This window comes from Chiloscyllium punctatum, chromosome 26 (assembly GCF_047496795.1).
Source record: "Chiloscyllium punctatum isolate Juve2018m chromosome 26, sChiPun1.3, whole genome shotgun sequence".
Classification (NCBI taxonomy): Eukaryota; Metazoa; Chordata; class Chondrichthyes; order Orectolobiformes; family Hemiscylliidae; genus Chiloscyllium; species Chiloscyllium punctatum.
The window spans coordinates 43,316,978-43,344,012 of record NC_092764.1 but is presented as its reverse complement, the minus strand read 5'-3'; the positions used below and the strand labels follow the sequence as shown (position 1 = coordinate 43,344,012).

The window sequence follows — 27,035 nt, the reverse complement described above, 5'->3', positions numbered from 1 at the left end:
CGCAAACTACATATAGTTTACAGCACCTTCTGCCACCCCAACTGTGGAACTAGAGACTACACTGAGATGTAGTGGGAGCGAGAAGGATGAATATCTGTGAGCACTTTGGTGGTATGGGTAACACTTTATTGTAAATAAGATCTCACATTTGTAAATTGAACATGTGCTCAGTTCTGGCTATCATCTGTTTGAGCAAGTCTGTGTAGCCAATGCAACCTAGAGAGTACTGAAACCACCAAACCTTATCCCCAGACAGTATTTCACAGGCCATGGTTTAAAGTGAGTGTTGCCACCCTATGAGCAGGCAATCAGTGAATTACAATGACTGTGACTTTGGCAGCTCAGCTCAGCTGTATCTTTCCAGGTGAACAGACATTGCTATTGCATCACGGGCATAAGTAAGATTCAACTGTTAGCTTGCATGAAATGGTCAGGAGGGCTTGGCTCAAGGAGCTGGACTGCACACAGGAGGCTAATGTATAAGGGTCACTTCATAGTGAGGTTTCTGCTAGCATAATTCGACCAAGAACCATTGGGCTGTACCACCTTAAGGCATGTGCCCATGACTTCGTGTCAGTTTAAATTTAAAACTGCTCCTTCCTTTGCAGCTGTTGTTCTGAGAGAATGTTTCTACTTTTATATCAATAATCAGGAACAGAGCATATTATGGTTCGATGCCCCAGCTCAAAAGAAAATTCAGCCTTTTTTTTAAATGGAGACAATTTTAAACATGTATTTTGTCTTGAAAGAACTTACATTCCAATAAAACAAAATTAGGTGTGTTTCTTTGGTGGTTAATGTCCTACATTCTGATCTATACAGCTGGCTGTACTGACAGAAACAGATACTGCTTAAGGGTGTGTAACTTTCCATTTATCAAATTCTCTGTGGTTTAAAGCTGGTTATGGCTTATTTTCAATTAGTTTTCAAAATATCTAACACGAAGATATTGGAGTTGTTTGTAGACAGCCAATGCGGCTACCATGACGTGAGTTTGCCTCCAACATTCTGTCTCACCTGATGAGGCAATGTTATACTCTCTTGCATAATATTAGAAACTGGACATGGACACTCTAGAATCATAGAATCAGACAGTACAGAAGAGGTGCTTCAGCCCTTCAAATCTGCACCGAAAAAAAAACTACTCTAAATTTACACTAGTCTCACGTTCCAGCATTTGGCCCATAGCCTTGAATGTTTTGACATTTCAACTGCTCATAAAGTTTATTAAGGTTTCCTGAGGATTCATGCCTCAACTATCCTCGCAGGCAGTGTATTACAGAGTTCCACTACCCTCCCATCTAAACCTCCTGCCTTTCATCTTAAAATATGCCCCCTTGTTATAGACCTTTCGACTAAGAATAACACTTGCCTTCTATTCACCATGTCCATGCCCCTTATAATCCTAAGGAGATAATCACACAACACCAGGTTATAGTCCAAGAGGTCTATTTGGAAGCACTAGCTTTCAGAGTGCTGCTTCTTCATCAAGTGGTATTCAATGTCTCTTCATAGTTAAAGTGCTATATCCCGGCAACATCCTGGTGGATCTCAGTGACCAGAACAGCACACAGTACTCATACTGTGGTCCAACTGAAGTTTTGGACAACTACAATATAACTTCCCTGCTCTTATAATCTATGCCAGGGCTGATAAAGGCAAGTATCCTACGTGACATTAATACCATAAGACATAGGAGTCGAACTTAGGTCGTTTTGTTGAATTCCTGACTGTTGATAGCTCCACAGCTGCCTGACGAAGAAACAACACAGGTCTCTGGCTTTCGGAGGACTGCTGAAAACCAGGCATCTACTTAGCCTCAGGCAGGAAAGGACTCTGTGCTATCAACAGTCAGGATTCAACCAAATGCACAGGGAGGAATAGGAGCAGCAGACAAGTATGTTAAAGGCAATGGGCCTTGTAGCCCAGGGGTTGTAGGATTACAGCTACAGTATGGGAACCCAGCTGGCTCAAGCATGTGACCATGGACTGGTGAATTTCTTAAACTTATATTTCACTGTAATAATGTCTCCCAATTTAAACCACCTGGCCAATATGGCCTAATTTCTGCTCCTATGTATTATGGTATTAGAGTCATGTAGGATACTTCCCTTTTGACTGAGGTGAAAGGAGGTGTACAGCTGTTAGTTTTGGTGTAGATGGTCAAAAGATGGTGTATTCTCATGCATGATTAGGCAACGCAGAGAGCGTACAGATTTAGTGGTGTTGGGAGTTGTGGGTGGAAGGAATGACACCAAGAGAGAAAGATATTACATGTAAATAGTATGAGTGATAGCATGAGCCTTGGTGGAGAATGTGTGCAGTCACAGAGATAGAGTGAGTATGAGGTAGCAGAGAGTAGAATGTGGTATTTGCCATCATGCAGCAAAGAGTGTCATTGACCTTCTTGTGGCACTGCTAGCTATTCTCTGAACAATATTAATTCAGCTGGCAATCTCAGACCCAAGCTGCCAGAGTATGGTAGCATAGTCTCCAACACTGATCCTTCAGGAAAAGGGCAGCCCTCCTATGGATGATCCCATCTATGAGAGTCTCCTGATCTCTGTCAAAGAATCATGGATCCATTTCCCCCTTCTTAGACATGGTTGGAAAGACTGACCTTTGAAACGTGGGGGAGCTTTAGAGTTTTAGTGCTTGTTCAAGTACACAGGGGCCTCATAAAGATGGCACAGGTGCCACGAATCTAGTGAGTGACAAGGTTTTCTGACAATAGTGAGTGGTAGGATGGGGTTAGAGGTTATATAGAGGTGGTTGGGTAATTAATAAGGTGAGTTTGGTAAGATAAGTCAAGAGATCTCACTTGACCTTGTGGAGTGAAACCCTCTGTGAAACTCAACAAAACAGATGCAGCCCAAAAAAAACATAAGATTCAGCCTGTATTCCTATATTTAGTGGGAAGATCTAGTAGGTTTACTTAGAGAGTATATAAAAATCTGTAGAGATACATCCAGACATGCTAGTTTAAAAAGGGGAGGCAGTGGTTTCTTGGTATTGTCCCTAGACTGGTACTCCAGAGACCCCCAGACTAATGCTCTGGCAATATGGGTTCAAACCTCACTATGGAAGATGGTAATGTTTAAATTCAATAAAAAATGTCATTAAAAACCCATTTGGTTCACTAATGTCCTTGATGCAGGAAATGTGACATCCTGCTGCAATGTGGTTGGTTATTAACTGTCCTCTGAGCAATAACTGCTGGCGAAGCCAACATCCCATGAACAAATACAAAAATAAAATTCACTATTTAAAAAAAGGCCAAATTTTTGGAGGACTGGCAGTCCTTTGTAGATTGCCATTTCAGCCCATCTTTTATGAAAGAAAATCCACATTTCTGAGAGGAGATTCGAATCAAGACCCCTTCTGAAATGCAGAGCCGTGCTTTTCTGTCAGTTCTTTCATAAAGTAAAATTGTCAGAGAAAGGAAAGCCACACTCCCTTTCCATACCAGTCAGCTGCTGCATTCTGAAATTTAAAGGTTCAAACAGTGACTTCGGAAGCTGCTATCAAATGGTGAGTACATCAGATAAGTTTAAGGTTATGGTGCTGGGAGGCTATAGTGACAGATGAATACAGGCTTAGAATGATAGGTAATTTGGGTACCACACAGGAACAGTGCCACTAAAATAGAATAGTAGAATGCCAGTTGGGGAAGATAAGAGTTCCAAGGATTAGGATACCAGATAGGTAGCGGCAGGTAGTGTCAGGTAAATAGGATGCCAGCTGGATCGGATGCCTGCTAAGAAGAGGTAGGGAACCAGGGTGTGGGATACTTCCTGGGAAGGGGTTAGATCCCTGAGTTAGAGTGCCAGATGAGTAGAAGTTAGGGTGGCAAGCAGGTAGGTTGTCGGGTATGTAGTACACCTGCTGAGTAGGGAAGATGCCTAGTGGTAGGATGCCAGATGTGTGGGGATGAAGTGGCAAGTATGTCGCGTGTCAGCTGGGGAAATGGTATGGTAACAAGCATAAAATGCCTGAGGGGAGTCACTGTGCATGTGTAGGAGTAAGGTGCTAGGTTAGTAGGGTGGTAGATAAGTAGTAAGTAAGGTGATATACTGCAAAGTTCATAGGGTTTCTGGATGCAATTTGACAAAGGGGCCAGGTCAATGCTACAATCTGTTGCAGGGTAAGGCAGGGAGGGTGGATGTCAGGTCTGGTGGGTTCGGGGCCATCAGCAGAATCTCCCTGTGCAACCTCATTTACAATGAAATAACAACTGTTTGGCCTTCAGAAAATCTGGCCCTACACTGATTGAGTCTGAATAAGCTTCTTAATAGGGATATAAATTAAGTTATAAAGAGTTACAAGTTGGTAATTTGTGGGGTTTTTCTGCCATCTGTTAAAACAATTTGCAAAAAAACTAGCTGTTTTCTTATAAAGTACAGCACTGGATGAGTTTGTTTTTACTTGAATTTGCCAATCAAATAAACTGGGACCCTAAATAGTTGAATTAAATCCTTCTGTGATGACTATCAAAAGTGAGGTTTGATCTCCAGTGAGCCATGTATTGTTCGAGTCCCTGTGCTATTTATACCTGGTGATGTGTAGCTCTGTGAGTCGAGGGTTGCTCCAAGCTGAAGTCCTTCCCTCACCGAGAACCCGCGACAATCTTGGTCGTCATCACTATTGGTGCATCAGCCTCGCGCGGGAAGGAGCGAGCGCGAGGGCGGGTTCTGGCTGGCGCCGCTGATTGGCCCGCCCGCTGGAATAATTAGGCGCGCTGCGAAGGGCAGGTGAGCGTGTTGTCGTGAGCTCGAGCGCGGCCGTTTGGTGTCGCCGCCGCGCGGGAGCAGGAGGCGAGTGGCCGAGACTGACCGCGGGGGGAGGCGAGGGAAAGGAAAGGAGCCGCCGGTCCACCCCACATCTGGAGTCGGCGGCTCAGTGTGTGATCCAGCTGCCCAGAGATAGAGAGAGAGAGAGAGGAGGAGGAGGAAAGAGAGCGACGCGCACGATAAGCAACAACGTATCTGGGTGCGACTCGAGTTTGCATTTTAACGCCGGTAAGCACAGTTAGGAACGGGACATGCTCAAAATCACCATAAGGACAGTGAGGTGGGATAAGAGAAGGGGGAAAGTCTCGCTCGGTGGGGAGGGTCATTGTGGACGGAGTAACTCCCCGATGTAGTGTGACTTAAGGCTTGTCCCTCCGCCCTTCTCCCGCTTTGTCGTGTTTTATTCGGAAGGCGTTTTCCTTGGGGCTCCTGGCCTTTGGCGGAGGCCGCACTATGAGCGGATTGTGTTGTGTTGTGTTTGTGTGGGAGAAGCCGCCGGCATGGCGAGCCTTTAGTAGGCCGCGGGCCTCTACTCGCTCTCTCGCTCGCTATTGTTAGAAACGGCTGCCCCCGGCCCGTTCCCCGGCCTCTCTCTAATTTATTACTTACTCATCCCGTCCCCGCATTGTTTAGAGCGACCCCGACAAACGTGACTTTTAAAGCAGTTTCCTGAACGATCGCCAAGGCTTTCCGCTCCCAATCTGGTTACTTCCATCCTATTCTCTCTGCAGCTTTTTTTTTTTTTAATTTTTAATTGCTGTTTCTGGTAAAACAACGGAAAGATAAACAAAAAAAAATGTTGGTTCTCGATTGTGATCCAATGCGTTTAGCCTCCTGTTATGTATGTTTGATACAATGGAAATGTTTGTAAGGGGAGGGGGGAGATCTCCAAGCACTGCGTCTTTGTTCCATGTTGACAGTGGCTTTGCTGATAATTTAATAATTTGCCAAAGATCACGAGGTCTCAATCTGGCACAGTATTTTCTGAAGCAATTCTCCTGTTAACTCGTGGGAATCTATTTGTAGTCTGTAATACAGGCAGCCCCGACGTTACGTATACAGTATATTAACGCCTTTAGATATAGCAGGTGCAAACTGGGCCTGCTGTAAGGGGATTTTCCAACAGTTTTGTTCTTCCCACGTTGCCCTGCTTTTTAACTTTTTTTTAAATGCAATGTGTATACATAAGTGCTATTTGGTTGCTTAGTCGCAGCTGGGAGTGAAGTAGCTATAGTAACCAGGTAAAGCATTTAAACACTTAGATTGTGTTAGGGTGGGGGATAGTGGTGGTGAGGGAAGAGATGTGAAGGAAGGAAAGTGCAAAGTTGGCTTATCATTTGTAAAAGTGAAAAGTTGGTCTTTTGGGAGGAATGCACTGTCAGTTTACTTAATAGATTTTTTGCTTATTACCCTCAAGCTTAATAAACTAGACTTGTCCTCTCCTTCCTTCACAGCTTCTATACTTGACAACCTGATGCCTCCTATTTCTATCAACTTAACACAGAGGAATTGGTCAGCTCAGTTGGCTGGATGGCTGGTTGAAATCAGTGACACTGGCATGAGCTCAGTTCCTCCATTGGCTGGGATTTCCATACAGCAAGCTACTTATCAACCCCTCCTCTCCTGATGTGTGGTGACCCTTGGGTTAAACCATCAACTTATTGCTGAGCAACCTGTGGCCTAATAATAACAATCTATGTTCAAATGCAACAAGATTTGGATGATGGTCTTGGGGGTTGGGTGGGGGAGTTGGAGAAAGATGGATGTTGCTGTTGACAAAAACCCCAACTGAACTTTTTTTCATTATAAATAGAGTACAAGAGGTCAGAGGCTAGGAATGCTGCAACAAAGAACTTGCTCCATTACTCCAAAGCCTATCCATTATCTATCTAGCATAACTTACTAGTATGTTGAAATACTCCTTACTTGCCTGCATGAGTGTGGCTCCAACAACATTTCAAGGAACTTAACACCATCCAGTACAAAGCAGCTGGCTTGATTTGCCACTGCATCCAGTCGCTTCCCCCACCAATGCGCAGATGCAATGTGTACTGTCTACAAGATACGTTGCAGAAATTTTGCCATGTCCTTAGACCACAACTTCTATAACAGATGGCCACCTCCATCTACGTGGGCAAGGACGTGGGAATACCACCTGCAAATTCCCCTCAAGTCACTTGACATTCTGGCTTTGAAACAGTATCATGGCTCCTTGCGTGATGCTGGGTCAAATTCTTGGAATTCCATCCATTGTGGGTCTACCTAAAGTGCCTCACTGCCATCTTCTAAAGGACATCTTATGGATCGGCAATAAATGTTGACCAGTCAGTGATGACCATGTCACATGAATTTTTTTTAACAAACCAAGACTATGGCAAATATATATTTTTTTCTCCTTACCATATTCCAACATTCTAAACACTCACGGGTTAGGTGGTAATTTGCTTGTGCACCTTGCAACTGTATTGACTGCTCAGTGTGACTCACTTTAGAGGAAGGAGACTGAAAGCAAGCTAATAACAGCTTTGCTGATCACTGCCTAAAAAATGTTTAAGATGCTAGGTGCTACTACTTTCATTTTTGTATCCCATTCTGATCTATGACTCTGCAACAAGACTTCAGTCTTTTTCTATAACTACATGACGTTCGTGGGACCACCCGTGAATGTATGGTTTTGGCCTCTTATTTCAGGAGAAATGTACTTGCTTGGTTGATTTCAAGGATGAAGGGATAGTTGAGCCACTACTCATTAGGATTTAGAAGAATGAACTGATCTTGCTGAAACACTTGGGGATCAAAAGGTAGATGCTAAAAGGATCACTTTCTACTGGTGGGGGAGGTGGGACAAATCTGGAAGTGGGCTACAGATTCAGAATAGGCATCTCCATTTAATGCAGGTGAGGATTTGAGTTTGGAGTTCTGTACTCCAAATAGCAATGGCAGTTAGTGGCTGAGTATACGTGAAGTGGAGATAAACAGAAATCTAATTTGTATAGAGGTTGAAGATTATGGTTGAGACAGTGATTTGGAAGTTAACAATTGTCTGCCACTTCATACTATTTCTACCAGAGTGTTCATGTGTGGCTGAATGCAAGCTGGAGGAATAGCACTTCATCTATCTTGGCACCTTACAGCATTAGGTGTACAGATGCTGCCATACATGTAGTTTTTGTTACATCATCTGATACTTTTTCTTTTGCGTCAATCCTGCTGTCCTACAAATCAGTCTGATAAGTCTTTGCATTCTCATAGCTGGGGCAACGCTTGGATTTTTTTCATCAACCTTTTCCAAGATGTTGTTGTTCACCTGGAGCAGGGGCTTGAGCCCAAGCCTTTTGGTTTAGACGTATAGACTGTCAAAATTGCATAAATCCTCTGGGTATAGTTGTGCCAAGACCCTCCACAATTGCAGCAAGGCATACTGCTCCTGTAACTTAACCAAAACTGAGTCTGTAGTGACTTAAAACAAAATGTCTGGAAAAGATGAGGGTTCATTCCTTCTTGAAATAAAAATGAATTTTAAAATTAAAGTACACTTGGCTGAAATTCTGGCTATGAAGTAGCTTGACCCAACTAGTCTTAAATGTATAAGGAAGATATTGGGTAACTTAATTGAAAGGCATCGCCTATCTGTCATGCCTAATTCAGAGTAATTATGTATGCATTATTACAGCAGTTCACTCAGTTCTTTACTGGGGGAAGTGGAGAAATAGAAACAGAAACACCAACCATAGCTAACAGAATTTTTAAGGATGGTATTTGGTCCAAATGGGGTAATAAATCTCAAGTTGCTAGAAACTGTAGCAAACCTGAGGATTTACAGTAGTTAAATTCAGCAGAAAAGAGCCAAGAGGTTTGAGTGATATTCCCTACAATCTCCACAGTCCCTTGAAAGATTTGTGTATTGCAATCAGTGTGTGGATGCTTTGACTTCTGATACCAGAAGTTGCTGCTATGCATTGATCTTGGAGGACTGTACAACAGCAGGAAGAATTGTGGGAATGTAGATTAAGAAGGGAAAATAATGAGTAACTTGATGATCATAAGAGTATTATTAAGTAAAAAGGGTTAATGAAGACTAATATAGGTCACTTTCCTGGAATAGGAGAATTGACTATGGAGAACAAGGAAATAATATAATTAAACTGCTGAGAAGAACTTGAGTAACATTCTAAAACTGAGGAAGCAAGTGCCTGTTGAAAAGGAAGAATTGAAGACAAGCTAGAGAAATTTATGAAACTGAAAACTGATTAATCAATCCTAAGGGCCTGATCTACATCCGTGTTTACAAATTTAAGGTTACGGAAATAGTAAATATGTTGGATGCCATTTTCCTAGATACTTCAGAATCTGGAACAGTCTTGGGAGTTGAGGGTAGTAAATTTTGAAAAGTATGACGCTGGAAAAATGCAGCAGGTTGAGCAGCATTGGAGGAGCAGGGGAATCTGTTTAGGGCATAAGCCCTTCATCAGAATGTCCCACTTGTTAGAGAATATGGCAAATGTACAGACATGTTATGACATCTACAGCAGGTGAGACTGGAATCTGGATGTCTCATCTCAGATGGAGATACAACCACTATGCAACAAGAACCCTAAAATTCCAGTCTAAAGTAGGTCGAAGGGCTTATTTGATTTGACAGGTGATAAACCACCACAGTGTTATCATGCACTTGCCTTAATAGATATAGCTTACTGCATGCTAACAATATTACATGTTATGTTGACTTTCTAGATGTAATTGCTAAGACTGCTGCAAGCTAGGGGTGTTATGCCTGACACTCAGGATCTCCACTAGACTCTGCTCTCTACATGAGGTGCTCTTGTGTGCAGTGGTAGTGTTCCTCCTGTCTCTGGGCCAGAGGCCTAGATTCTGCAGGTGTTATTCATAAACCTGTTCAGATATGTCTATCTGTAACTGTTTTGGTTGGTGTCAACTGTAGTTGCTTTCAACTTTGGGGTTGACTAGTATTAGTAGATATCAGCCCTGACTGTGGTGCTCTTTCTCTAACTTTTATAGTGAGTTCAATATCATTTATCTCCAATCAAGATTTATCACACTCTAGAGATAATGCAAAGAATAGCATCCTTCACTCCCAAGTGAAAATGGAGAAAAGTGCTGTCAAAATTTTTGACCTCAAATTTCAATCTGAGGATTGGGGGTATATTAAGCATGTACAAGAACCCCAAAATTCCAGTCTGTGGGCATTGACCCATTTAATTCCTAATACTTGTCCTGCATATAAGGAAGCTATTTATGTGGCCGATTCATGGAATCATACAACGTGGAAGCAGACCCTTTGATTCAACTAATCCTACTTGGTTGCTCCCGGCCCATATCCCTCCAAATGTTCAAATTCATATACTTAACAATGTTTAAAAGACACTTAGCTAACTATGCCTGCATCTTCCTAGAGAAGTTCATTTAATGTAAACCACCCTCTTTGCCCCTCCTATCATCTTGAGCTGCTTCCTCCTCTTTTTTTTGTGTATTGATTTGCATCTGGGGTTTTTTATCTTTGGGGATGGTTGTTACCTAGCACTCGTGTTTTAGTGGGTTCATCCCCTAATAGTCACTGAAATTGACAGTTAATCTAATTTTAAATGTGTATTAGCCCTGCTTCCATATCTTTGCATAAATGACCTATCAAGAAAGGGATCTGTTGAACACCTTCACCTATCACTGCTGCAAAACTGGAACTACGACCATGTTTCTTGAAGTTTTAGTTTAATTGTTAATCTCTTGTACATCCTAGTTACTCCAGAAGAGTTTTGACTTGTTTTGATCAACTACTTGCAACCTAAATTCTAAGCTGAAAATTCTATTAAAAGTAGTTTTTAAATCTTTTTAATCTGCCAGTTGTTTGCTAAGGACTGAACACCAATTTCAAGTTGACAATTGAAAATGAAAAGTATATTAAAATGCAACACTTAAAAATGGAGGGACTTCAATTTAGAGATGAAAATCCTAAAGCACTTTGGTCAGGAAATGACAATTTCATGTTCTCCTGTAATGTTTTAACAATGTCAAAATTGAGTAACTGACAATGGCTCTACCTTTTAACTAAAGTATTTTGGAATGCCTTTGGAATATGTAGAGTGCTTTAATACATCTTAGAAAATTCTGCCCACCAGTTGAAATTAATATTTTGGCCCCATTTGAATTGGGCTCACACCCATGAAAATACTCGGTTTGAATACAGTGATTGCATCTGGAACCTGGTGTCAAGCACAAATGGAATTCCATTTGGATGGTTTGTGATTTTGATGCCTTGATCTAGAGATCTTGACTTGAAAGAAGATGCTCTTAGGCCCTATTGAGATCCGATGGGCTGACCTGTGACTTAAAAATTGGTAAAAGAACAAAATGTTTTCATTTTTCACGTTTCCCACTTCGCCAGAACTTGAAATACCGAGAACAAATGCCTTCACAAGGCAAGCTAATGGAGGAGCGTGTTCCCACGAGGTTAAACAGTTCATCCACTTTACCAACACTTCCACCCCGACCTCAAATTCACCTGGACCATCTCAGACTCTTCCCTCCCCTTCCTAGACCTTTCCATTTCTATCTCAGGCGACCAATTTGACACAGACATTTACTATAAACTGACCGACTCCCACAGCTACCTAGACTACACCTCCTCCCACCCTGCCCCCTGTAAAAACGCCATCCCATATTCCCAATTCCTTTGTCTCCGCTGCATCTGCTCCCAGGAGGACCAGTTCCAATACCGTACCACCCAGATGGCAGCCTCCTTCAAAGACCATAATTTACCCCCAGACGTGATTTGCGATGCCCTCCACCACATCTCCTCCACTTCCTGCTCCTCTGCCCTTGAGCCCCACCCTTCCAATCGCCACCAGGACAGAACCTCACTGGTCCTCACCTACCACCCCACCAACCTCCACATACATCATATCATCCATCGTCATTTCTGCCACCTCCAAATGGGCCCCACCACCAGGAATGTATTTCCTTTCCCTCCCCTCCCCTATCAGTGTTCTGAAAAGACCACTCCCTCTGTGACTCCCTCGTCAGGACCACACCCCCCACCAACCCAACCTCCACTCCCGGCACCTTCCCCTGCAACTGCAAAAAATGCAAAACTTGCGCCCACACCTTCTCCCCCCCCCCCCTACTTCCCTCCAAGGCCCCAAGGGATCCTTCCATATCCACCACAAATTCACCTGCACCTCCACACACACACACACTCACTGTACCTGATGTGGCCTCCTCTATATTGGGGAGACAGGCTGCCTACTTGCAGAACGTTTCAGAGGACACCTGGACCAACCACCCCGTGGCTCAACACTTCAACTCCTCTTTCCTCCTCCCCCCCCCCCCCCCCCCGCCACTCCACCAAGGACATGCAGGTCCTTGGACGACTCCATCGCCAGACCATAGCAACATAACGGTTGGAGGAAGAGCGGAAGCGCCTAGGAACCCTCCAACTACAAGGGATGAACTCAGATTTCTCCAGTTTCCTCATTTTGTTTTCTCCCTCTTTTTTTTTTTTTCCCCCCCACCTTGTCTCAGTCAAATCCCTCAAACTCAGCACCACCTTCCTAACCTGCAATCTTCTTCCTGACCTCTCCACCCCCACCCCCACTCCAGCCTATCACCCTCACCTTGACCTCCTCCCACCTATCGCATTTCCAACACCCCTCCTCCCTACCTTTTATCTTGGCCTGCTTGGCACACTTTCCTCATTCTTGAAGAAGGGCTCATGCCTGAAATGTCGATTCTCCTGCTCCTTGGATGCTGTCTGACGTGCTGCGCCTTTCCAGCAATACACTTTCAGCTCTGATCTCCAGCATCTGCAGTCCTCACTTTCCCCTGGAGGAGAGTGTGGTAAATGTTGAAGTTCTGGTGGACATAACCTTGTGGAGCTTGCAGTGTGGCAATAAAGACCAAACCTCTGCATGTTTAGAACAGGAATATTGAGTTGAGCTGGCACTGCTGGTCAGTTATTGGGATAATGTAGGCTAGAGTTCAAAGACTAACTTTGGCTAGAATTGAACCTCAATGCTTTTAATCATGCTCTTGATGTCCACAATCATTAGTAGAAGGACGTTAAGGAACAAATTAGGAGGTAATACACATGCAAAACTGGTGATAATCATGGGCTGCTTACTTATTTTCTTCCTCCTTTATTAAAATATATGAAGGAGACTTATTCAAAACTACTTTTTCTTCATATATATTTCTGCCAGTGAAGAAGGCATGTTAATTTTGGGAATAGCATGTATTTCCTAAAATGCCACTTTGATAAAATAGCATAATGTGATTTTTGACTTGTACAATAAGTTCTCACTTGTAGTTGCTTTCCTGGAAATTGACTTTAAGTGAAACATTGATTTTATTGGGGTATGAAACCTAGTTGGGATTAGGTTCTGTAGGACATTAAAAATTAGGACACTACTCTTCCAGTTGAAATATTTTATTTCTAAATTCCTACGTTGATAAATTTCACTTAAAAAAAAAAGAAATATTTTGTTTCCCTGTTCACCAGTCCTGCTTCCAAAATTGGATATGCATGATCATCTGGCTTGCAGCCTCGTCCATGCACAATGTTTTGCTGAACCTCCCCAGTTCTTGCTGCTTTCTTCTCATGAACCCAGCTTTCTGTTCAGATCTCAATTTTAGTTGGTGCTAAGCTATGAAAGCGTCAGTCCACTAGTGCAAAATTGTTGGGTTGGAGTTGTCATACCCCTCTTATAAACTGTTCCGATAGCAACTTTCATTAAGCAAATGAAAGACCACTGATACTGTGTGTGCAGGTCCAAAGATGTAGAAGCACCATTCAGGGTGTTTGTGATCTGATCTGAATCTTGTAAGCTTTAAGAAAACAGGTGATTCAGGAACTTCATGGCCTTACGATTTTGTTCAGAAGAATTGGGCATTGCTAACTAGGCCAGCAACGTGTGCGTCCCCCTTTTTTTTTCCTACCCAAAACAGCACTTGCCCAGGGGCAGTTGCATCAGCCATATTGCTGGACATCTGGAGTCACATGTATGCCTTACCAGGTAAAGATGGACATTTCCTTCCCTAAAGCGCATTAGTGAACTAGATGGGATTTTCCCAATAATTAACAATGGTTTTGTGGTCACCATTAGACTTTCCAGATTATTTAGTGAATTCACGTTCCACCATCTGCCATGATCAAATTTGAGCAGAGGTCTCTGGACTAAGTGTCATGATTAATTGGTTTTGAGGTGGTGGTTTTAGGTACAGAATGAGGCTGAATTTAAATGTTAGCAAGGGAGGCATGTCGATGGTGTTAATTCAGTTATGCATGAAACTGTAAAGAGACTAATTTTAAACATCTAAACTAGATTCCAGGCCCCATGAATTTGCCACCACGAAAGCAAATACAAATTATATAGGATTTGTTGCCGACTGATATGGGTGTCAATGTAAAAGCAGCTGCAGCAAGTTATTAAAGCAATTGGAATGTCAGCCTTGTTTGCTGAGGAGTTGGAGTGTAAATGTATTGCTGCGACACACAGATGTTTATGTATAGTTCTGGCTTTTTTGTAATTGAGGGACAATCTTGTATTGGAAGTAGCATGGAGAGTGAGGAATTGTCTTTGCAGACTCCACAGGCTGGGTCATCAAAGAATAGGCAAGTTTGATTTGACAGACAAGTTTTGAGGGGTGGGGAAGTTGGTAGGAAAGTGGAGTTAAGAATGTTACTGAATGGCAAGGTCAGTTTGAGGGGCTAGGTAGCCTACACTTATGATACTTTTAATAGTATAAAAAGCAAGTCCAAGCTTTTTGTGCAGTAATTCTGAAGTGTCACTGGACCTGAAACACTGACGCTGCTTTATCTTTAGAGGCTGCCAGACCTGTTGTCTCCACTGATGTCTTTTTTCCTTTTTTTTTCTCCTTTCTTTCTTTCTGTCCGTCCGTCCTGTTTTGCATGTTGACTACTGAATGTTGCCAGTTAGTTCCTTCCTTTATAAGGAACTTGTGAATTGTACACTTTAAAAAGCTCATTGTCTGTGAATCTGTCAATACTTTGCAATGTATATCAGTTCTGCAATTATCACTTCAAATGAGCTGAGCATTTTATAAAAGTTGTTTTGACCAAGCTGTTAAGATTACAGATTAGAGTACAACTGTTTTAAAGTAATCAAATTAGACTGCTGTATTACCCTTTTTCAAATACTAACCTTTTTTATTCATTTTTTTTTTGAGGTTGATCCAAGTTGTCATGCAAACAGATTTTTGAATAAAATTTTAGTATTGATAGGAGTCAGTTTCCATTATGCATTCTTTTATCATGTAGGACTTTTAAAGGTCCATATTCCCTAATGTAAGGACCGGAGTTCTTGAGGTAGAGAACATTCTTTCCTAAGCATTAAATGAATTCTTCCATTTTGGATGCTGCCACTGTCGATAAGCAATGATGGAAGCTAAAAGTAGGATGGGTAAATTTTAAAAATTTAGATGGCAGGTACTCTAAGGTTATTGTATGCAAAAAAGATTGGCTGGTCATGGTCATAGATGTACAGCATGGAAACAGGCCTTTTTGTCCACGTTGACCAGATATCCTAAGCTAATCATCTACCCATTTGGCAGCAGTTGGCCCATATCCCTCTAAACCTATACCTGCCTAGTGCCTTTTAAATGTTATTGTGCCAGCCTCCTAGTAGCTCATTCCATACATACCCTCTTGGGGGGGGGGGGTTGGGTGGAAATGTCCCTGAAGTCCCTTTATAATTTTTTTTCACTCATTCTAAACCTATGCCCTATAGTTCTGGACTCTCCCACTCTAGGCAATAGACCTTGTCTATTTACCCCATCCATGCCCCTGATGATTTTTATAAACCTCTATATAAGGTCACTCCTCCGCCTCTGACACCCCAGAGAAAACCGCCCCGGTCTACACTCCCTATAGCTTGAATCCTCCAACCCTGGCAACATTCCTGTACATCTTTCTTTTCTGAACCTGAAGTTTCAAAACATCCTTCCTTCTGAAAGGAGGCATACCAGAATTGCACACGTGGGCTAACCGATGTATAGCCACAGCATGACGTCTATGCTCTGTCCAATCTCTTTTGTTCGGGGAAATATTGAAATTGTAGAACTTATCCTGGTATCTAACACATTATTTTCAAAGAGTGAACACTGGAATGGATACATGGCCTCGTAGAATATGCACTCTAGTAACTAATAGATGTCTACAACAATGCCTTCTAACCCTGTTTTAAAAATCACCAACACCAGGTTATAGTCCAACATGTTTATTTGGCAGTATAAGCTTTTGGAGCACTGCTTCTTGGGTAGCTGGTGAAGCAGGATCATAGGACGCAGAATTTATAGCAAAAGATCATAGTGTCATACAACTGATGTGATCTATTGAACAAACCTAGATTGCTGAAAAGTTGCCTTTTAGAATAGGTTGCAACTTTTTGATTCATTAATATGTAAATCCCAGAACTACCAAGTTACATTCCTGCAATAACTTGAGGTTCCAGCCCTGTGTCAGCATCCACCATAAAGGGCAAGGCAACAGATGCATGGGAGCATTGGCACATCCAAGTTCCACTCCAGACTACTTGCCATTCTGACCTTGGAACTGAATCACTGTTCATATTTCTCACTGGATCAAAAGTTCTGTGGAACTTTGTTTCTGATCCATGCACCTTGCAGCTCAGGAAGCAACGCAGTTGGGATAGGTCTGAAATACTAAGCCAGTAGGGTGCACATTTTATGAGAAGTTTGTTTTTAAACAAAAAAAAAGTCAGGTATGCTCCACTGACAAATACAATTGGCAGCATTTGCCGGGAGGCCAACTATTTTAGACTGATTATTCTAATATTATAAAATCGAGGTACACAGCACAGAAGCAGACCCATTTTGGTACAACTCATCAATGCTGACCAGATCTAAATAACAGTTCCATTTGCTAGCATTTGGGCCACATCCCCCTCAACCTTTCCTAATCATATATCCATCCAGATGCATTTTCTTAAACAACTCCTGTGTAATATTGAAGCACTGGATTTTAAGTTTAAAAATTGCTGTGTAAAACACTATACATTGCAAAATAGACAGAGACAAAACAATCTTTTCAGTTTAAAAAAAACCAGAAAAATTAATTTTGTTTGCACTCTGTTTACTTAAAACAAGACCTTGTCTCAACACACTTATTACCTTTGCTCTTCTTTGAAGTTTGCTTGTGTATCTTTCTCCTTGACATGCTTGATTAGCTCTCCCTATGAAAACATGTTATCTATTTCCAGTCCTTCAAATATTAACTCAAATGATGTAATACTCTTGATTTGGAGACACTTGTCACTGCAATCGAGGAGTTCTCCCCTGTACCCTAATGCATGTACAGTCAGTTCTGTTATAGCATGTTTCTTCAACACAAATTGGCCTTAATGGGATTGAAGAATTTAGAGTATTATTTGCAGAACACTAACTTTCCTTACCTGTTTTGGCTATAATGTGTCATTTTAATGCTTTAGTTTTAAATGGCTTGGCTAGTCTATTGCACAAATTTGAAAAATGTGCTACTGGAAAAGTGCAGCAGGTCAGGTAGCATGTAAGGAGCAGGAGAATCGATGTTTCGGGCATAAGCCCTCCTTCAGGAATGCCTGAAACGTCGATTCTCCTCTTTTTGCTGCCTGACCTGCTGCGCTTTTCCAGCAATGCATTTTTCAGCTCTGATCTCCAGCATCTGCAGTCTTCACTTTCTCCTATTGCACAAATTTCTTAACACAAGATCACATGAGTTTCATTCTATCAGAACCGACTGTGTAATGTGGTACTTTCCTTGAGGCTAGCCACCTTGAGCAACAAACAGATGGGAATTAATTGTGCTTGCTATTATCAGCCACATCCTGAGGAATGGCGCTATAGGCTAGAAAGCTAAATTGCAGTGCATTTTCAGATGGATGCTTTTAAAGCTATTACTTGTATTGCATCTTTTACCTGTGTTAATTTCCAACTAGAATCTGTTGCAAAAGTAACCTTCCAATAGAGGCAGTTTTAAGTCCGTGACTTGTCAATTTCTTTCTGACTCTGACCTGAGCATTTCCAGCATTTTATCTTTATTTTTGCATCTTCAGTGTAATTTTGCTTTTCTGTATGAATGTGTAATTGGCATTGCTGCTTCTCATGCTCCTATATGTAGATACAATTAAATTGAGGACAAAATGATTTTTTAAAAAACATTTTAGATTAGATCACTTAGTGTGGAAACCGGCCCTTCGGCCCAACAAGTCCATACCAACCCGCCGAAGTGTAACCAACCCAGACCCATTCCCCTACATTTACCCGTTTACCTAACACTATAGGCAATTTAGCATGGCCAATTCACCTAACCTGCAAATTTTTGGATTGTAGACATAGCAATGAATGAGAACTGTTTCAGAGCATTCTCTCTCTTGTAGAAAAAAAAAATGGATGCTTCTTTAGCAGGAAGTTAATATAGCAAAAGATATCTCTGCTAGGATTCTGCTTCATATATTCAAATACTTGGGTGTAGAATCTGTTGACCAAGATAATATTGAGAATTTACTTTAGAAATGGAGTCTTGAATTGACTTGTGTTTTTGAGGATGAAATAAAGACTGCCATTCTAAATTTTTGTTTTTATTTTCAGAAATGAGTCGTCAGACTGCCACAACACTCCCTACTGGTACATCAAAATGCACTCCTGCCCAAAGAGTCCCAGCATTGGCAGGAACTACAGCCTCCAATAGTGATTTAGCAAGTCTTTTTGAGTGTCCAGTCTGCTTTGACTATGTACTGCCACCAATTCTTCAGTGCCAGAGTGGCCATCTTGTCTGCAGTAACTGCCGTCCTAAGCTTACATGTTGTCCCACTTGCCGGGGCCCATTGGGTTCCATTCGCAATTTGGCGATGGAAAAAGTGGCCAACTCTGTACTGTTTCCTTGTAAATATGCCTCTTCAGGTTGTGAGATAACACTGCCACATACAGAGAAAGCAGACCATGAGGAACTCTGTGAGTTCAGGCCATACTCATGTCCTTGCCCTGGTGCTTCTTGTAAATGGCAGGGTTCTCTGGATGCTGTAATGCCACATCTGATGCATCAACACAAGTCCATTACAACCTTACAGGGTGAGGACATAGTTTTCCTGGCTACAGACATTAACCTTCCAGGTGCAGTAGATTGGGTTATGATGCAGTCATGTTTTGGCTTTCATTTCATGTTGGTCTTAGAAAAACAGGAAAAGTATGATGGCCACCAACAATTTTTTGCCATAGTACAACTAATTGGAACACGCAAGCAAGCTGAAAACTTTGCCTATAGACTTGAACTCAATGGCCACAGACGACGCCTGACTTGGGAAGCAACTCCTCGCTCCATTCACGAGGGAATTGCTACAGCAATTATGAACAGTGACTGTCTGGTATTTGACACTAGCATTGCACAGCTTTTTGCAGAAAATGGAAACTTGGGAATTAATGTTACGATCTCTATGTGTTGAAACTGACATTTCAACGTTCTCTTGTCAGGGCCAGTATAGGGGCAGTAAATGCTGTACAATGAACTTTTGAATATTGGATGTATTGTATAATGTTTGCTGCCAGTTATTTATCAGACTGGCTTCTTGATTGTTCAGCATCTGGGTCATGGTGGTAATGTGAAGAACTGGCTCAACTTTTTTTTAAAAAAACACTAATTATAAATGCAGTAAACCACTGAACAGAAACCCTCTTTATGGAAGGTAATACTATGAACCTGAAGAAAATGGGTGTAAAAACCAATGCAAGTGCTACAATCTTGTTGTTCATTTTGTAGTTTAATTTTGATTGTGTAATGTCAGATAAAAGGTGTTAACCATTTATGTTCTGATGTCTCTTTACTGACAAGCCATTTTGGGTAGATTAAGTTACTGCTTTTTTCACTACATAGAACTGCTGCTGTCTTGTACAATTTTTTGAGTGTGGCTTTTTATGAACTTCAATTTCCCTTTTTTGGTAAAATCAGTATTTTCAAAACTGTTTAATTCATTTATATCCTGTTCAGTTTACAAGCTAGAAGTTCATACTGTATATTCACTTTTTAAACATGTTTGCTTGAAGTACTACATTCCTGTTTGTTAAAATAATTTGAATGCTTTCTAAATCCTGAAAATGCTTCAGTTCTGGTATATGATTAAATATTGGATGACTAAACCAGCATTTTAATGCACTTTCATTAATGGTGATTCCACTAAATAACTAATTTGAATGCTTAATATCAAAGTATCTGTGGGTTGATCATAATCTAAAACCTCATACAGAAAGGTACTTGGCCTCTTGGTTTTTACCTCCTTCCATTTATACTCCTCTCCAATTGCCTCAGCTGAAGCTTCTTATAGCCACTGGCTTTTAAGTAAAATAATTTCAATCATAAAAGAAATGGAAGAAAAGATTTGGATGCCTCACTGCTGTGGAGAAGGTAGACTGGAGCTACTGCTTGAATAAAATGTAAACTTCAGAAGCTCTTTTCCTAGATATTCTAAAAAAGATCTGCTCTCAAACAAATACCTACTTTAAAATATTTTAAGTTGGGTATGATGAGCTTAGAATTGCTAAGCTGGTCTATTCTATCTACTGTTTAAAATGTAGTACTTTGCTTGAATGCAGTAAGTTGCATGCCTAGCTTTTCTTTTTGTACAGGATGATAAATTGAAACTTCCACTTATTCCTTTTTTTTAAATTTTGTGATCATATTTTAAGAACTTGCAGCTACTTGCCTGAGTGGTTTTGAAACCTTGTCATTTCACTGTGCATGAGGTTCAGCTGTGGATTTTCAAGCTTCTGCAAACAAGATTAAAAATGTTAACTAACTGTAAATCTTTCAACTTCTCTCACTATATCCCAGGAATGTGTAAATGTGAGACCTTTTCATAGTCTGTGTTTTTTTTTGGAGGTGAGAAGTTCTGAATTTCTTAAATCTTGCCTTGACAAATGTAGCCATGTATTTAGTTTTTGCTTTGTTCTCTTGGAACATTTGAGGTTCCTCTCCAATTTTGATGGTCTCTTCCCTTGGTTTTGTGTTTTTAAAACTAATTAATTTAGTGGCAGTCCAATTCTTCTGTTTAGAAGTGATACAATGTCTTCCCACTAACTAGCAGTTTTACAACTTAAGATAAGTGATCCAAGACTGAATTTCTACACCTGTAACTTATTTTTGTGAATTTAGGAACTGAGTTTGAGTACTAATCCAGTGATCTACAATCCTGTAACGCTTGTATGTTAAGCAGGTATTTTAATTTTTTTCTCATATTTCAGGAAAGCAACTTCAACTCTCCAATCACCATTATTTAAAGCATTACACTGACATGTATATTAACAGTATTTATGTCTAAACTCTAATATTAGATCTCTGCAGTTGAGTAAGTCACTATGCAATGTGACTAATGTACTAGGAGTAACTGGATTACTTTAAATAGTCTGCACATTAACTTCGGAGATTTACGGAGCTTGTAGCTTTTTTATATACTTTATCCCAACCAAACAATCTTATCAGTGTGCATAAGATGACCCCTTACAGTGCACTGACACAATCTCATGCTTGTGGAGAGCCATTCACACCTGTCTTGAGCAAACTGTTTATCTATCTTAACTAGCATCTCGGTTCAGATTAAATAGTTCTATTGAGCTTCCAGGTGACTTTTTTTTAATAAAACTTTTTGTGTAACAAGGTGAGGATTTATTCAGGAACTTTTCCAAAGATGCAGTGCCAGTAGTATAAATACAGCTGCCAGATGGCTAAATACACAACATTTTTCTCTCATAGTAATAGAAAGTTATGACTGACTCAACTATTGGATGTGTAATCAAACTATTTCAATACTTTTTAAGTACACTATGATCTAAGCTTGTGAACAATTTATTTAGTTACAATGTAATACAAACTATATTTCTGCTTTCACTTTTATGGAAGGATCAAAACCATAAGAATCTGAATAATTAGATATAGTATTTGCAGCAGTAGCACTGGTAACTGCAAGAAAAATCCCTCTTTTTTTTCTGTTATGGGTGTTCTATTGTGTGAAGTATGTGGAATTTAGCCACTTATTGTACAGTATACTACCTCTAGCTTCCAGTCACCATACTCTCTCTTCTCTAAACTTGATTTGGAAGTAATGTGTTTTTATCAAAGGTCTATTTTTCATTTTTCTCCTGTTCTGCTGTCTGATCGTCCCTGACCTTTAAAGTAGATTTATGGTAGATCCATTTTCTCTGCTTAAAACCATGCTGTTGTAAAGTAAATGCTGTGTAAGCATTACAGTTAATCTTTTTATACTGTTCTGCCTGAAACTTGATTTGTGTGTTTTATGCTTTATTTGCATTTTAAACTCCAATAAAAATTTATCTCAATCAAATTGCTGTTTTTTTTGTTTTTAAACAACTTGAGGCTAAACTTTACAGGAAGTGGATTTGGCTGTAGAAATTAGCACCAACTATCAAGACAATAGCTGAGTTAGAGGGAAAGCCCTGCAGGAGATGTGTTGAACATGGTGATGGCTGGGTAATATCACGTGAGGAATAGTTTTATGTAAGTATTTCATTAGTAAGATACTTTTTAATGTGATTTAAAACACTGACACCGCTCCACCAGTATTTATGACCCCTTTTACAAATCAGAGCAGCAAACTTGGCAGGCACAGAAACAACATCTGACATTCCCTATTTGATCACCCCAATTACTAGATTTCTCTTCCCCCCCCCCCCCCCCACCACCAATCCCTGTCTTGTACTAAAGTATGTTGGAATTGGGATCAGTTTAAAATGTTTGCTGCCATAACCCAACAGAGCTGATGTGTGGGTTGGATAATCCAGAGAAAGTAAGGTTGTTTTGGGTGTGTGAGATTCTGCTGTCCATTTTTGTTTTTGTACCAGAACAAGAGGATAGGGGATGCCCTTCAATGAAAGATGCAACTTGCAATGCACCAAGTCAGAAAGGGGATTCCTGCAGCAGGGTCCAAATAAACACTTGTCATTTTTTTGTGTGGAGAAATACCAATATAGCAAATTGGCCAGACCTAGACAGCAAGAACTCCTCCAACAACACTTACCTCAGGCACAAACTCCAATGATACATTTGAATCTGAAGACCATACTTCATGGGGAAAGAGCCTCCAGTTAGAGACGTGAGTTCCCAGGCACAAAGCCATGCTAACTATTGCAAATCAGTCCTTGAATCTCCAAATGCATGTAAATCCTATCTCTCAATCACTTCCACCAACTTAGCCACAACTGATGTCAAAATCACTTTTCTGTGGTTCCCAGGCCTTTCCTTTAGTCTTTTGTAACTAAAGGCACCACATTAGCCACCCTGCAGTCCTCTGGCACCTTTCTTTTTTCCCCCTTGGCTATAGTTGATTCATTCCTGGGATGCACTTGATCAAGTCCTGGTGGTTTTATTTTTCTTGAACATCAGCTATGCCATGTCTTATGCAATATGAACTAATTTATGTGCATAAATATTGATTTCCCTGGATATCCTAGCCTCCATGTCTGTCTTCCACAGTAAAAGCTGATGCAAAGTATTTTAGTTTCTCTCCAATCTCCTGTAACTATCACAGATGACTTTTGATCTTTTAAGGGACCCTATTCTCTCCTTTTTTAGTTGCCATTTTGCTCGTAATGTATCTGTGAATCTTGTTTTCTTTTTGGATTTTTTTTACTCCATCTGCCAAGGCTACCTCATCTTTTTTTTTGTTTTGCTCTCCTGAGTTCCCTTTCTAGGTCCTGATACTTGTTATAATCCTGAAGAGATTCACTCGATCCTTTTATTGCCTATGCCTAACATATGCCACCTCTTTTGACCAAAGCCTCATGATCTTTTATTGATCCATTGTTTCCTTCACTCTAACAGGAACATAATGCTTCTGAACTCTCATTATCTCACTATTGAAAGCCTCCCAATTGCCAATTGTCTCTGCCTGTGAATAGTCAACTACACAAACTTTTGAAAGTTGCTGTCTCATTCCATCAAAGTTTGCCTAACTAACTTTTTTGTTACACAAGGCCTATCCTTTTCCATAAGCATTTTAATACTAATAAAACTATGATCAGTGGTCTCCAAAGTATGCCCCCCCCCCCCACCCCACTGACATCTCAGTTGCTTGTCCTGCCTTTATTTTGAAGAGAAAGTGAAGTTTTGCTCCCTGTACAGTAGGTATATCTACACACTGATAAAGATTTCTTGAACACATTTAACAAATTCCTTGCTATCCAAGCTCTTTACACTGGGACTGCCAGTGTTTGTTTGGAAAGTTAAAATCCACCACTACTTACAACCTTATTATTACATATTCCTGAGATCTTTATCTATTTGCTCCCTAGTTCCCATGCTGACTGTGAGGGGGGCCAACATTGCAATTCCTTCAAGGTAACCAACCCCTTATTTATGAGTTTGATTATAGGATATTTGAGGGGTCATCCAGTGAAGCTATAAGCAATAATGTGTTCTCTCAACAAAAACTCCACCTCTTCATCCCACGCCCCCCTTTGCCTCCCTTTCTATCCTTCACCTAGACCCAGAACATTGAGATGCAAGTCCTGTCCCTCTGTCAGCCATGTTTTTCTAATAACTATATGATGTTCCAATCCCATGTATGCCCTGAATTCATCTGCTTTACCTGTAAGACCTCTTGCCTTGAAATAAATGCAGTTTAATTCATCAGTAACTTTTTTTTTGTTCTCTGACTTGCTTGCCTTTTCAAATTAACTTGCTGTCTAACTTCAGAACCATCCTCACCTGTCTTTTCTTTTCTCACTACTATTTAAGACCCCCTTAATCTCCACTCATTTTCTCCTTTCCCCCCCCCCCCCCCCTTCCCCTTACTAGTTTAGAGGCTCCTGAAAAGAACTAGCAAATCTTCCTACCAGGATATTGGTCCTCTTCAAGTTCAGGTGAAACTCTCTTTTGAACATGTCTCTTCTGCCCAGAAGGCATCCTAATGATTCAAAAATCTGAATACTTGACCACTGCACTATCCTCTCAACCATTGATGTATGTACCCATCTTATTTGTACTCTCTCCAGCATGTGGCACTAGGAGTAATCTGGAGGTTATTATCTTTGAGTTTCAACCTAACTTCCCATATTAACACTGCAAAGCCTCAACTCTTTCCCTAACTATGTCATTCTTCCCAATATGTACAACAACCTCTGGCTTCTCTCCCCTATGACAATATGCTGCAACTACTTGAGGTCCTTGACCCTGGCACCAGGGAGGCAACACACCTTCCTAAATTCTCAGCCATGGCCCCACAATCTCCTGCCTGTGCCCCTGACAGGAGTGTCCTATAACCATTATTCTTTTGAAACATGATAAACCCTGTTTAACAGATGATTCATTCTTTGACCAAGATGAGGTTTCTGTTTTCCTCTGAGACGCTATCTTCCTCCAACGGTACCCAAATTGGTACATCTGTTTAAGAGATGAATAGCCACAGCAGACTCCTGCACTACATTCCTACCTCCCTTGACAGTCACTCATCAATTTTTTTTTAATTTCAAAAATATACTTTATTCATAAAATACTTTGATCTGTACAACTGGACATGCCATACATATGTAAACATTCCATTTGTTTGCATACCGAAAACAGAAATCATTCCTATTTACAGGTCTGTAAGATTATATTTTTAGCTGAGACGTCAGCAGAGCCCAAATGACTGGGCGGGCCCCCTGTTCTTCTTTAGGCAGGCAGATGTTACACGGTGGTCTTTCCCCACCATGCCTTGGCGGCAGCTGCCCCAAGCTTGAGCGTGTCCCTCAACACGTAGTCCTGGACCTTGAAATGTGCCAGTCTGCAACACTCAGTCGGGGTCAACTCCTTCAGCTGGAAGATCAATAGGTTTCGGACTGCCCAGAGCACATCCTTCACAGAGTTGATGATCCTCCAGGCACAGTTGATGTTCGTCTCGGTGTGCGTCCCGGGGAACAGGCCGTAGAGCGGTGCTGCTCGGGAAGAACTTCGACAAACACCACTACATTCCTCTCCAGACTTCTGCGTAGGCACATTCCAGAAGGTGGTGTATGACAGTCTCCTCCTCCTCCTCCTCCACCCCCCCCCCCCCCCCCAGCCCGCAGCCGCTTTGAGGGAAGCGTGCTGTGCGGCTCAGAGTCCGGGCATGCAAACAGGATCTCACAGGCAGAGTCCTTCTTACCAGCCAAGCCTTGTCTTGGTGCTTGTTGGAATGTTCTGGCGATGAGGCATTCTGCCTCTCTCTCACTTCCTGAACACCTTTGAGGATGAAGAACCTCTTGATGTTCCCTTTTACTGTTTCCCACCAGTCCGCTGGGGACTCAAAGAGGGGCTTCACAGTTCTCCAACCTGCGTAGTCCCTCCTGAGCTCCTCAATGTTTCCCAGGGTCAACAGCTTTGTGTTCAGCTTCCACGTTCCCTTACCAGCCCACTGCTCGTCCTGTAGGTGACAGTCGGCCAGCAGGAGGCAGTGGTCAGAGAAGAACACTGGCTTGACGTCAGTGGATCTGACTGAGAGCGTTCGGTCAGATATAATATAATCTTACTCATCTATCTGACTGAACCTGAGGTGTGATCACCTCTATACATTTGCTAGACATCATGCTCTATGCATCCTGTATGCTCCCATCCTTATTTAAGAATTGGTAAGTTTTTGCCATAAACATATTTGTGCAAAAAGACTGCCCCCACCCCCCGAACACGTGAGAGAAGAACATACTTTGGGAATGAGTTTTGAGAAGATTTGAAGCTCCGGTTGAGGTTCCGGATTGCACCAGAATTGGAAGGAGACTAATATACAGGCAGGGAGATTTATCAGAACTGCTTGAGAGGATTTAAACAAGTAAGGTGGGGTGGGGGGTGGGACTTAGGGAGTTAATGAGGAAAGAAATCAATCTGAGACTAGCACAGTTGGTCAAACAGTCAAGGGCAGGCAGGAAGAAAGTAGAGAACAAAGCCAAACTGATAAATTACATTTATTTCAATGCAAGAGGCCTAAAGGGAAGGGAGATGAACTCAGGACATGGTTAGGAACATGGGACTGGGTATCATAGCAATTACAGAGACATGGCTCAGGGATGGACAGGACTGGCAGCTTAATGTTCCAAGATTCAAATGCTATAGGAAGAGGGAAGGGGGAGGGTGGGGGAAGCGGGGGAAGCAAGAAAGGAGGGGGAATGGCATTTTTATTACAGGATGGAATTACAGCAATACTTATGGAGGATATTCCTGGGAATACATCCAGGGATTTATTTAGGTTGAACTGAGAAATA

At 41.4% G+C, this 27,035-nt stretch overlaps 1 protein-coding gene across 4 annotated transcripts; it reads left to right on the top strand.

Moving 5' to 3' along the window:
• Positions 1-4,733: 4,733 nt before the first annotated feature.
• On the top strand, positions 4,734-22,147 carry siah1 (siah E3 ubiquitin protein ligase 1). 4 transcript variants are annotated; one of them, XM_072596250.1, is made up of 3 exons: positions 4,734-5,018; positions 6,245-6,420; positions 18,408-22,147. In XM_072596250.1, the coding sequence occupies exon 3, from the start codon at positions 18,410-18,412 to the stop codon at positions 19,256-19,258; it is 849 nt and encodes a 282-aa protein (XP_072452351.1). In that variant the 5' UTR covers positions 4,734-5,018; positions 6,245-6,420; positions 18,408-18,409; the 3' UTR covers positions 19,259-22,147. The 4 variants fall into 4 exon arrangements, with proteins under 4 accessions (XP_072452351.1, XP_072452350.1, XP_072452352.1 ...); XM_072596249.1 differs by lacking the exon at positions 6,245-6,420 and having other exon boundaries at positions 4,735-5,018; XM_072596251.1 differs by lacking the exons at positions 4,734-5,018; positions 6,245-6,420 and adding an exon at positions 6,427-6,695.
• Positions 22,148-27,035: the final 4,888 nt, after the last annotated feature.